Raw genomic sequence first — 13,757 nt, 5'->3', positions numbered from 1 at the left:
ACTTGCTCATTGGAGTTAGGTATTTGTACGCTTTCCTCATGGAACCTTTGGACGTACGACCGAAGTGACTCCCCCGGGTTCTGCTGCATATTCAGCAGGTAAGCCGAGGTCCTGGTCGTAGGTCGGGAGGAGATGAATCGATGGAGGAATCTTTCCACCAGTTCCCCCAGGGTGGAGATGCTCCTAGGTTCTAATCCCCAGAACCATTTTCGAGCAGTGCCCTGGAGGAACACTGGAAAAGCTCGGCATATGACTGGGTCAGGGATGCAGTATAAACGGAAAGCCGAGATGAAGGCGTGGATGTGATCCTTGGGATCACCTCGGCCGTCATAAGATGGTATAGAGGGAAGCTTGAAGTTTGGAGGAAGCCTTTCCTCGTTAATGTCATCAGTGAAGGGCGGGGCCCTCATATAATTCACCCCGGGTATTCCCAGGGGCCGAGGTTCCTCCTCAGGTCGTCGCCCTAGGAGTCCCCGGGAAAATGCCTTGGTCATGGAAGCTACCTTAGAAGTGGCCTTAGAAAATGCCCGCTTTGAGGCACTTCGGCTTAGGCGCCTTCCATCAGATTCTTCGTCAGATGAACCTTCGGGAGACCCATCCGATTTTCTTTTAGAGGACTCAGCCTTCTGCTTGCCTTGCCTCTTTAAATATCTCCCCAACTCCTCAAAGATGTTGGGGTTCTCGGTTACAAACTCGGCCATACGTGTTATGGCCTCTTCGTTTGCGGGCTGAGTCCTTGGGGGCTCCTGTCCTTCTGAAATATCTTCCGGTTGGGCTGCATTGCTTTGCTCAGCACCAATGGTGAGAGCCTTCCTGCTCTTAGAACGCGTAGGCTTCATATTTTGGTATTCTCGCGCTTCCCACAGACGGCGCCAATTGAAGAGGTCATTTTTGTCCCGCTGGAGTGGGTCACCCGAGCTGGAGAAGGCCTCTTATCCTGGGTGGTTATCTCAGACGAGGTCACCTGCTTAGATTGTATGAGGGACTAGAGTCCCCGGTGTAACTCCGAAACTTAAGTTAGTTCGGGAATAAAAGAGTAATGAGTAGAGAAGACTAATATGCCTTTACCAGAATTTTTGTCCTCCTCTTCTTCAGTGGAGGTGTTGAGTATTTATAGGAGTCAGATAGGAGAGAGGGACTGCTTGCACAGGTCCCTAGAGATCTGGCAGGGCCAGTGTATCGAGGTGACATAATGGACTCTGCGGAAAGGTGCGCCGGAACAGTTGTGTCAGGCGGCGCATGTCAGAGCAGCTTTAACAGAAGTGTCAGACGTGTCAGACGTGTCAGGGGTCGACTCCGGTTGCCAGGTCATTATACTTAACCTCGGCTTTCTAAGTGAAGGCCTTGGCCGAAGCAATAACTGGGCCGAAGTCAAGGCTCGATGGTGGGAGGCCGAAGCAGTCGGAACAGCTCTAGCCGAGCTGGAAATACCCTCCTCAGTTGCCAAAATTAGAAAAAAGAAGAAGAAGAAGCAGAAGAAGAAGAATATATGGAGGTTGTTAAAATTCAGTGGGCACTGAATCTAACATTCACTTGCCAGAATTATTTAGCTTTTGTTTCCTAACAGATAGAATTCATTCTTTTCATATTTGTTTTCCCCACATACTACTCCCTACTTGGTGGTCCATATTATGACCAACGAAGGTGAGAAGAAAACAAGTCCGAATTTTCTTTGACGGCGTGACCCTTCACCAATAGGGCTTGCTGGTAGGGTTGGAGAGGAAATACTTGTAGTATCAATTAGTGTAATTTGTAAGGATAGCTTCATTTGAAGTTTGTAGCCTCAAACAAATCTTACATGTCAACAATAAGCATCGTAAAATCTGCAATACATATTTGGTAAATCAAATACTAAACGAAAACTCAAAACAACCATCAAGCAGAGAATATATATTAGTCCACCAAAATAACCATCAATCACTTTTTCGTGATCATATTTTTCAATCACCTTTTTTATTTTATATACGTTAAATCGTTGTTGTAGTATATTTTTCTATAGAAACTTCAGAAAATGACAATCCAAAAGCAACCTAAGTAACAATTTACCAATTATAACTAAATCTATAAATTACCCATAAAGCAAAATTTTCTACCTTTTGCTAAATTGTAGATTTCAGCCCACCACACAAATTCATTTCACACCTGTTTTTGCCTTTAGTAGCCCCACAAATTCCATGTTCAATGTGAGTCTGTGACCAAGGGAAGACGAGAAGAAAGGAAATCAAAGGTTGTGTTTGGATTGCATTTTCCGTCATTTTTCATGGAAAAATTACTGTAGCGATTTGATATATGTGAGGGAAAAAGGTGATAGGGAAATGTGATCACGGAAAACGATAATATTTTCCGACGAAAACCTTCAATCCAAGCAAGGCCAAAATCTTCTCAACGAAGGGTACTAGAAAAAAAAAAGAGAAAGAAATCAAGAAGCTGCAAAAAGCGACAAAGGACGATGACGTCCATGATTATGTATTCATGTACACATAATCTGATGTCAGTCTTGAGTGGCCTAAACTTCTGGAGAAATTTTCCAAAATATTTTGGATTGAGTTTCATTAATTATTACCAATATATCATGTTCACACTGAGCCCAAGCCAAACTTGCCAAGCAAGTATTGGTAATTGCAAATTAATCCCTCCAAGGCCCAAGCTACGTTACAAAATCCCTTCTTTTTTTTTTTTTTTCCCGTAAACTCTCAAATCCCATAGTATTTATTTCATCTCTCTCACTGACTATTCCTGCTTAGTGGCTTCACCAACTTCTCCCAAATACACTACTCTCTCCTCTCTGTTCTGAGCTCCGCAAGAACCCTCTCTGTTTCTTGATCCAATTCTGAAAAAATGGAGTCCCAAACCTCCCAAAGCACAAAGAAAACCAATCAAACCCTTCCTCCCAGGAGAGGGCAGATTAAGATGAAGATATTCAAGTCTATTGCAGGAATTGTGACCAAGGCCAATGGGTCCAAAAGGAAGAATGCGGGTTCCCTCAGCTCAACTTCGACTACCCCGCATGCAACCCCAAGTGGGTTCAATTCGGATGCTGATTCTGATCCATGATCTCTGCTGCGGAACTAGCTGGGTTCTAATGTTGTATGTACAGGTTTTTTTTGGAGGTGTCAGAGGTTTCCGAATGTTGTTCCCTCGGCTTCGGCAAGCCTTCAGTCTGGGGTTTTTTAGGTCCGGCTGCGTAGGAATAAGCTCTTTCCTTTTTTGTTTCTCTTTCGCGCCCCGGAGCTGAGATTTGACCAATTTTTGTTCTCGTCGGTTTGTAATACTGCCTAATATCATAGTTGTGTTTGTAAATAATGAGGCCAATTTGATGGCTGAAACCGTCTCATTTTCTGGTACTTCAATTTTGATGCTGGTGTAAGTTATGACGATGTAAATAGAATTTTGTAACATCTACAAAGTTTTCTGCATATATTATTGCAGATTTGGACTTTTGGATCACTCTAATCAAAACTTTTTCATATTCTTTGACCCGTGAAATTTCTCTGCTCCAATATTCCAAACATGTTCTGAGGATATCCCTTTTCTTGGGCTCTTGAGCTTCGGCGGGCAATGAGCTTTGAGCCACCTCTGCAGTTTCAGGGAGGGAGCGCGGTGGTGGCTAATCTCCAGAGCCAGAGGGGGAGGTTTGTGTTCTACGGTGGTGGGTAAAAGTGTAAAACTCACTGAAATAGGGGCCAAAAAAAGTCATTTGATCATTGCCACACCAATTGAATTGGCCTTCGATCAAGGTTCGAATGACTCATTCCGCACATGTATCAACTCCCCTAATTGATTGGTTCATGAATCAAGATAAAAACGTTTGCCAAGTATTTATTGTAGTGCCCGAACTCCAGTCGAGCTGACGGAGACGTTAATTAAGTACGAGGAATTAGTTGTCAATTTTTCTGAATTTTCTTTCCATGGTAAATTTTAATCTCTTCCGTAATTGAAGAAAATATATGTCGATTTATTATTGTAGTGAAACGCTCAAATATGTATTTCTTGGTTGTTTTATTTATGCGTCTAGTTGGCTGTCCTGTTAATAGTAAATGTCACAAATTGTCACTAAACTATATAGGATTCCCTAATTCAAGCACTAAATATTTTTATTTCACCAAAATGATCATTTAATGATTGTATTTATTATTTGCTCTATTATTATAATAATATATAAATAAATGATTAATTTTGTGTACATAAATAGTACATACAGTAATAAACACGGATGCCTATCACTTAATTTCAAATTAAATTGGAATTGAAACTTATATATATATTTATATTTTTTATGTATATCAAATTAATTCATAATAAATAGATTTAGAAGAAGGTATTTTGAAAGAAAAAGCCAAAGATTTGAAGAAAAGAACTATGAGAAAGATACGTAACAAAACCTGAAAACCACATGATTAAGCAAAAGAAGAGGAGCACGTGCTCAGACCAACAGGACTGGGACACATTGACGGTCCAACAGCCACACCACCATCACTGACCGATTCAATACTAGATGCTCCACAGTAGTGCCAGTACTCCTCAATCTTGCAAGACAAGAAAAAGCAGCTGTGATCTAGAACTGCAGCAGGAACCTTGACTTGGTACAACAAAAATAATTTAAGAACAAATCAAATAAAATAAAGGGATGATTTCAGAAACCTCCCCTAAAGTTTTTAATAATTTTACTGGCCTCCCTTGAAATTTACAAAATTACATAGAATGGAGTAAAAAGAAGTACAAAATTCAAATTTTGTTTTTCTGTTCAAAATCACAAAAATAATAACAAAACATCATGTCAAAAGAGATGACTAGTCTGTTTTGAATCTTGTGATCATTAGTGTACTTTTATTGTTTATTTGTATTTTATAATTTATAAAATGTGAATTTTTTGAATGATGAAATGTGTGTATTAATTGTTTTTAATTTTTAATTATTTTTAGTCTTTTACTAATACAATTTATATACATGTATAAAGGGAATTTATGTAATAAAAGTTTCATTTTACTTTTTTTAATGTTATTTTTTCTAATTGGACTAATTTTGTTATCAAAATCTTAAACTCAGGAGAGGTTTGTACAATTTTGTAAACTTTAGGGGAGACTAGTGAAATTATTGGAAACCTCAGGGGAAGTTTCTGAAATTATCCCTAAAACAAAACAAAGGATCTATAAGTACATTCCCAAACTGCCCCCAGAATCTCCTATATATACTCATCTTTTTCAACTCCCCTAGGCACTCACAAACCACGCTAGAGCAATAGAATCATTTTGTAACCGCTCTAGTATCATTGAGACGTCGTCTCGAGAACAGAAAGAAACAAACGGAACTCTGCTCTTTCCCCTGTTTTCACCAAAAATATTAGGACCGATTGGATTCCTGATCACTGCTGCCAATTGAAGAACATGTCGCACCAAAATCCTCCTCTAAGAAGGGGGTTAATCAAGGTGAAGATATTCAAGTCAATTGCAAGATCAGCTGCTGATATTGTGTCTTTGGCTAAACAGCCGAGAAGTAACAAGAATCTAGACTCCCTCGACTCAGTTTCGACCACCCCACATGAAACTCCTTCTGGGTTCAACTCAGATTCCGAGTCTGATGAATGATCCCTTGGTAATTAGCTCGAGTCTTTTTTGGCTGGCCGCCAATTGGTACTCGTTCCTCAACTCAGCTTCACCCAGGTCCCATGCTGCGAGGAGTAGCAATAATAATAATTATTTATTGGTTCTTTCTTTTTCAACTGGATATTCTGATCATGTGCTAGTACTATCTGTGTCTGTAAAAAGCTAAAGCTGATGGTACGTCTGTAAAGGTCATGTTCGTTCATTGCCTTCTCTGGGATTATTGTATAAGCTGTACTCCTAATCAACACTAAGAATATCCTTTTCCTGCTTTCAAGGCCTAAAGCCGTTGTATCAGAATGCCTACCCTGCTGTATCTTTCAAACATTAATCAGTGAATTCTCAGAATTCCAGAGTACTCTTCAGAATTCAAGGCCTAAAGCCGTTGTTATTTGCGATTTTGTGCCATCAATCGCTTTTATAGTTTTGGTTTGGGATCCGAAAATTCGGAATTCAAGTACTCTTCAGATTTTATTTTATTTTTTTTACAAAAAAAAAAAAAAATGAATAATTAAGTGTTGCCTAAGGTGGTAGAGTGCTTGGTACTCCTTATGATAGTAGTAAAGAATTACTTGTACTACGTTAGATTTCCACTGCCTTAATTTAATTGCTCGCAATTTATTGCCTTTCTGCATTTAGGTTTTTTATGATATATTTATAAGGTTGCCAAAAAAAATTTTAACACGTGAGATCCCAAACCAGGAGCAGCAATAAATGAGTTTCTAATTCCAGCCGCCTAGAGCCCTTATTGAATCTTTACCCTTGTAATTGACCAAACAGCTGCACCTTTCTTCTTTAAACGGTTTTATTGAATTGATGGTCCGGGCAGAAGAGAGGAGGAGGAGCTAAAGCGGATGAAGCCAGATGGTTTAGTAATTGGTCCTATCACCTATGAATGTGGACCATGAAAGGGTATTTAGGTTTATAAATTCTAGTCGATATGCCTAACTAGGTAGAAAGAATTTTAGTTCTCCATTCTTTTATGTTTTCATATACAAAATTCCAAACAATAGAAGATACAAATGATTAACATTTGTTATATGGTTAGATAACTCTGACAATTTGGTCAAGCAATTCATGCTAGACGATTTTCAACACTAGTACTATCATTAATAAAATTTGTCTGTCTGTCTCTTTTATTAAAAAAAAAAAAAAAGTAACTCGGACAATGATAGCAGAATCATTTGAAGTAGATTGATTGATTCCATTCATGGCTTGTACACGTAGGCATTGTCAATTTCTACTTTTACGCGTAATGGTCCATGTCCTTAGCTTTGAAAATGCGCAATTGTTTTCGGTCAATAATATATATATATATATATATATATTTTTGGAGGGAATGGAGCATGAATGAGAGGCGTCGAGTTAAAAAAACTCACACTTAAAAAAAAAAAAGTTTTTTTGAACTTGGCACCAATCGAAGTTAATCGTCATTGTCAAATGCATTTGTCTAAGTTCGATTTTCACAACCCTTATTTCTCCCTTTTATCTATTCTTTTTGGTGAAATTGTCAATTATTCACGGTCTAAAGAGACTACACAATTGGAGAAAAGATCTTTAACGTGTGTATGTATCAAAATAACAAATTAATATTGAACTGGAAGTTTAAAACAATATAATATATTTGATTGTTTGGTAAAAAAGTGTTTAACAATACCAATAGCTAGTGTTTAATATTTAATACTAGATCATTATGACAATCATTCAATGGAAATTAAAAGCGTATTTTATCTTTTCATAGTTCTCCATCAATGATTTGGGTTTCATAATAATTAACTCATTGGCCGAATGAATCCTATTTTAATTTTAAACCAAAACAATTAGAGGGAAATGACGAAAATCTATCCTCATAGGGGCTTGTATGTAGGGATGGCAATGGGGGCGGGGGCTAATGGGGAGGGGGTTGGGGCGAATTTTTTTCCCCCCGCTTAGAAACGGGGCGGGGGAGTGTACCCCCGCCCCGCCACCCGCTTTAAAAAAATAAATATATAAAATATATATGTATATAATTGTATATATAATATATAATTTAATTAGTTACAAACTTATGATAATGATATTATTAGTTATATGTATTATATAATGTCTATTAGTATATATAATATAATTGATATTATTAATTATACTAATAATTATATATGTGTACTAATACAAATTATTAATTGGTTATACTAAATTTACTAATACATTTATACTAAATTCCTAATTACACTTAATACAATAACATTTTTTTCTTAAAAAAAGCACAAGTACAATAATGAATTAGTGATTGTATTTGTATCAAAAGTGAAAACTTGACTAGTTTAGTTATATTTATTTCATCATGTTGGATTGTATTCAAATAATTTTTATTTGATTGTTTTTATAAGTTTCAATTGTAAAATTACAATGAATAATAATTTGATGATGTGTTGATATTTTAGTACTTGATTATTTGCTAAAATTTAACCATAATAAAATTATATAAAAAAATTTTATTAGCCCTGCGGGGAAGCGGGACGGGGCGGGGGACGGGGGATGGGGCGGGAGAGGGGGGAGTTTGTAGGCAGCGGGGCGGGGGATTGGGGAGGGGTCCCATTCCAAAACAATTCTGCACAAGATAATACCATTGATTGTCAATTTTCTCAAATCCCCATTTGCCAGATGATAGAATTTTGACGCATCAGCAGCGAAGAGGGAAAAGGAAATTACCAAACGATGCCATAAGCGCCACGGCCAAACGATGCATAACCAAATTCTGCACACTGGCAGCTTTGATTAGGCTTCTAGAATTTCCTCGATCCTTCAATTATGTTTTTCTAATTTTATTTTTCTGCATTGACTTGCTATTGCATTATTCGAGTCTAGTTGTACCTGGCTTAAACTTGCCTGTGATGTGAATTCTATTGACGCCCGTCTCTCTAACCCAGCAGAAAGAAATTTTACTGCTTCAATAAAAGCGAAAAATCCCATCTTGAATATTGGAAGATGATGGCTTGGCGCATCTAGAAGCGTGCCAGAGTCGTGAGGAACCACATAACACGGTTTTCAGACAAGAGCGCTTCGTCGGCAAACGCCTTCTTGCCATCTGCTGCACACTACGAACTCCGTCTCCCAAACCCCCGCCGCCTCCTCCTCTTCTGAACTTTGAAGAATTCATTCTGAACTTTGAAGAATTCATAAAAAAGAAACAACTATAAATTCAAGCCCCCCTTGTCAAGAGTTATTACTAATTCTGTTGGTTTCCTTCTAGTATTCAAACAAATGAACTCCATTTTTAACAACCATTCAACAACTACTCAAAATGGTAAACTTACAAGAAAAATGTTTACAAATTTTCCACTCCCTTTGTCACATTGGAAGTGTTAATACTTTCCCTTTTTGACTGTCCAAAAGTGTTTGTCATGTTTGACATTTCTAATTACTTTATTATACTCTGAAATTTTTCTTATATCCTTCATTAATGATACATAAAGACAAATATGATGGGATTGCTGTCAACTTTTTTTTTTTTTTTTTTACCAGCACATGATTAAGGGTAAAAATCGAACAAAAGCAAAAACTATTTGATAGATTGTACCATGCATAAAAAGCATATATGCTCAAACATGATTAAATATATGGGACGAAGAGAGTATAAATTTATACTCACAGTGAAAATGTCACTTTGCAAACTAAAACTCATGTTTGATGCAGGCACAAAGCTCCGGTTGAAGCCAAATTGGTCAACAACTTGGAACCATATCTACAACCATTTGTAGTTTCAGCCAAGCTCAATTACTAGTAATATTTTAAACAAGTTCAAAGGTTATTCTTGAGTTAGATTTGATTATTCCTGGTTATATGATTTCAGCCAAGCTCAAATGGTTCAAGTCTTTCGTATAGTCGAGCTGTACTGCTCTAGGAAATCTGATCTTTCTTATATGTAAGTTGCAAGTTTGTCTCTTATTATTGAGTCCGACTACAAATTAAGCTGAAAAATGAACATGATATTCTTTTCATTAGTTGACAAACGAATCTCGAATAAGCTCAATATGAATTAGCTCCTTGAAAAATTCTATAATCCGTCTAGAGAATCATTCCTTTCATTTTCATTTCTCAATTTTTATTATAACCTGGGAGTCAAAAAGCACTTTCAAAAATGAATTAATGTTCGAATGGATGACACCAAAAGGGTCCCCAGTTTTTTTAGGGCCCTAAGAGACCACAGATGTCATTATCAAAAAAAAGAAAAGAAAAAGAAAAAGAGGCCATGGATGTAATAGAAAAAAGAAAGAAGGAAAACCTGTTCGAATTTCAAAGTGCAGAACCGGACAAGCCCGAAAGGTTGAAAAGATGCTAATTGGCAATTGCTAAGGCCAGACAATGTGAAAATGGCCCCCACGGCCCCCTTTTCCCGACTCAAATCCCTCGAAAGCACGCTCTTTTCCCTCCCTCGCTTTCCCACTCTCTTTCTTTTTTCTTTTTACTTTTTAATTAGCTTAGCTCTGCCCACTTAGACTTAGTTCAGTGTTCAGTGTTCACGAAAAGAAAGCTCAGAGGAGCGAGCGTTACAGCTTAGAACTTGCAACAAACAAGTTACAACCACTAGTATTTCCTCCGAATCCAATTCCCAGAATCAAATCGAAAAAGGGAATGGAAAATGACAAGGAAAACGAAAACAACAAAACCATCGTACAGTTAAAAGGCATCCCAACTCACGGCGGAAAATATGTCCAGTACAGTGTGCTGGGAAACCTCTTTGAGGTCACCTCCAAGTACATTCCCCCTATTCAACCCGTTGGCCGTGGCGCTTATGGCATCGTTTGGTAATTTCCTTTTCCCTCTTCGCTGCTGATGCGTCAAAATTCTATCATCTGGCAAATGGGGATTTGAGAAAATTGACAATCAATGGTATTATCTTGTCCCTGAAACTCCCGATTTTTGTGTTGTGATTGCAGTTGCGCAACTAATTCTGAGACAAAGGAAGAAGTCGCAATCAAGAAAATTGGGAATGCATTTGATAATAGGATTGATGCCAAACGGACCCTTCGCGAGATCAAGCTTCTTACCCATATGGATCATGAAAATGTACTTTTCAAACTGGATTTCTTTGCTTATTTGAAGTGATATAAATAATCAGTGGTCATTTTGATTCAATTTATCTTGTTTGATTTGGTATCAATGGGTTATTTATGGCATTAAGCTTCCTTCTCGTTGATAATTCTTTGATCTATTGTCTGGCTATAGGAGGAACCTATAAGTTGTTTTAGCTGATTCTTCTTTCTGCAGATTATCAAGATTAAGGATATAATAAGGCCTCCGGAGAAGGAAAAGTTCAATGAGGTTTACATTGTTTATGAGTTAATGGATACTGATCTGCATCAGATAATATGTTCTCCCCAAGCACTCACAGAGGATCACTGCCAAGTGAGTTTGGTCACATTGTAATTATTTGTGTTTATTTGATTCTGTCATGCGACTAAGTGGCTATAAGGAAGATTTCGTTTTTATCTACCTCTCTTACGCGGTCCTCCTTGTTCTTTACTAGGATTCCCACCATGATATTGACTTTCTGAGGTACTGGTATGCGATGATATTCGTTCTGATATATGATGGAATTCCTTCTGGTATATAAATGACATAGTTCAGGCCGTGTTTGTATTATTTATCCCTCTGATGGTTGTCATCTTTGCGTTATTGCTCCTTGTACTTGAAAAACAATTTCTGCAGTAGTTGGCCTTCATGTGTCCGATGCTTCCCTTTTACTGTGGTTTTGGTGAATGCTGAATCTTAAACTATCTTTGTCTTGATTTTGGCAGTATTTTCTATATCAGTTATTAAGGGGACTGAAGTACATACACTCTGCCAATGTTCTGCATCGAGATCTAAAACCCAGTAATTTGCTTCTGAATGCCAATTGTGACCTCAAAATTTGTGACTTTGGCCTTGCAAGAACCACCACAGAAACGGACTATATGACCGAGTACGTTGTAACTCGGTGGTATCGCGCTCCTGAGCTACTGTTGAATTGTTCAGAATATACTACGGCAATTGATATTTGGTCAGTTGGCTGCATTTTGCTGGAGATTTTTAAAAGGGAACCTATCTTTCCAGGTAGAGACTACGCTCAGCAACTGGGGCTTATAGTGGAGGTACATTTTCTTCATTCTTCAATTTTTTGGGACCTTAAACTAGGGTTCCTATTATGGTGTTTAATTTAGTATGATTTTTACATGACTCTGGAATTGCTAACAAAGTGACTTGTAATTTTGCTTAATCTTTGTACTAATGCGTTGGTGGGAAGGGCAGCTATTGGGGTCCCCAGATGATGAAGATCTTGGATTCCTGCGGAGTGAGAATGCGAGGAAGTATGTGAAGAAGCTTCCCATCTTTCCAAAGAAACCTTTCTCCCACAAATTTCCAGACGTGTCCCCTGTTGCTATTGATCTTGCAGAGAGAATGCTGGTATTTGATCCATCTAAACGCATAACTGGTACACCTCCTGGTACTTGACGATTGTTACGATGCTTTCACATATTATTACGACTAAGTAAACTAGCTATTGGTACTTCTCTTAGCATTACTGTTTCTGTTTGATGAAGTTGAGGGAGCATTGAATCATCCGTTTCTATCAAGTCTACATGAGATAAATGAGGAGCCTACATGTCCATCCCCTTTCATCTTCGACTTTGAACAGACGTCATTGAGTGAGGAAGAGATAAGCGAGCTCATCTGGACGGAGTCTGCAAAGTTCAACCCGGATAAAACGGAGTCCTAGAAGACAGAAGCCGTTTAGGCATTGGTCTGTTGGCTTCCTTCACAAAATTTTCATGGATTTGCGAGTTTTGGTTGGCAGGTTAGGCAATATGCAGTGGATTGAAAGGCAGTTTACATAAATCAAGAGTTATACAGAGTTCAAACTGAATACTCAATACCTTGTATGTATGTATGAAGCCGGTTGTGATGTGAAATCTTTTGCCTTTTAACTTTTACTTGTGTTGTAATCTGCGCTGTTTGTATATGTACAAAGCAAATGGTGGTGATGTCTGTCATTGGGGAACCAATGCTCTTACGCTTGTACCCAAGAGTTCTCCCCGTAAACCATCCATTTTTGTTGGAACACAAAATACTGCTGTAGAATAATTAAGAAGTGCCAATACCTGTTTCAAGTTGTGTTAACTCCCCTCGCCCTCACCTTAATGGCAAAAATATAGAACAACAATTAAGTGGATTTCGAATATCATCTACTATGTATGAAGAAGGCAAGGAGAAACAAGCAATGAGAAGCAGAAATTTCCAGATGATAACAAAGCACCGCAGGTCAAATCTAGTGGGGAGTGAGTCTTGGCATTATAAACTAATCCTTGGCCAATTCGTCATGCCACTATGATAGCAAAGACAAAATCAAGGTGCAATTTTATAGTATGAATTTAGATGCTTATATCCCCAACTGAATATATTATAGTTGAGATGGTTGAACAGTCAAATTCTTAGTGATACATCCCTGTTTTGCAAGTGAATGTTTTGGATATTTGTCTAAACCTTTATTGTAGTTTACTGTAAAAGTTGTAAAATTTTTTTTAAAGTGTGTAAATTTTTGAATATTTTAAAGTGTATCGTTAAAAATTTTGAAATTTTTTTTGAAACTATTGTAACTAAAATTATTAAAAAACTTATAGCAGATAAACTTGGCCAAAAACTTGATTACCTTTTTTTTTTTTTTTTTTTGTCGACACAGGGATATCTTGGAATCACCCAAACTAATCCCCTACGGCTGAACAGAACCCACCCCTTAGGATGCCCAAGGCGTTAATTCAGGGAGAGTCGAACCGTGGTCGATGCTATAAAAACAAACGACACGACCAGGTGAGTTGCACCCCGATGGCAAAAAACTTGATTATCAAACAAGGCCATTTTTCATCTTCTTTAAGAAATGGGATAATTGCAGAAACCTCCCTTGAAATTTCTGACACTTGCACTGATCTCCCCTGTGGTTTGAAAAATTGCACTAACCTCCCTGAACTTACTAATTTTTGCAAATTTAGTCCAAAACGATTAAAATATTGTTTAAGGGAGTGAAATTAGAATTTTGTACTAGATTTGCCTTTTGTACTATATGTCCAATGAATGACAAAGTACTACAAATCAATTAACAATTAATAAACTTTAAGGGGGCGTAGTTTATGGGCAAATACG

General features: G+C 37.7%; 1 protein-coding gene across 2 annotated transcripts; it reads left to right on the top strand.

The window, feature by feature from the left end:
* Nucleotides 1–10,079: 10,079 nt before the first annotated feature.
* LOC113709694 (mitogen-activated protein kinase homolog NTF6) lies at nucleotides 10,080–12,553 on the top strand. 2 transcript variants are annotated; one of them, XM_027232543.2, is made up of 6 exons: nucleotides 10,080–10,387; nucleotides 10,520–10,649; nucleotides 10,851–10,988; nucleotides 11,381–11,713; nucleotides 11,871–12,066; nucleotides 12,164–12,553. In XM_027232543.2, exons 1-6 carry the CDS (start codon nucleotides 10,215–10,217, stop codon nucleotides 12,337–12,339), a joined length of 1,146 nt encoding a protein of 381 aa, XP_027088344.2. In that variant the 5' UTR covers nucleotides 10,080–10,214; the 3' UTR covers nucleotides 12,340–12,553. The 2 variants fall into 2 exon arrangements, with proteins under 2 accessions (XP_027088344.2, XP_027088351.2); XM_027232550.2 differs by having other exon boundaries at nucleotides 10,100–10,387; nucleotides 11,871–12,054.
* The last annotated feature ends 1,204 nt before the right edge of the window (nucleotides 12,554–13,757 follow it).

Source organism: Coffea arabica, chromosome 1e (genome assembly GCF_036785885.1).
Source record: "Coffea arabica cultivar ET-39 chromosome 1e, Coffea Arabica ET-39 HiFi, whole genome shotgun sequence".
NCBI lineage: Eukaryota > Viridiplantae > Streptophyta > Magnoliopsida > Gentianales > Rubiaceae > Coffea > Coffea arabica.
This window is presented reverse-complemented; position numbering and strand designations above follow the sequence as displayed.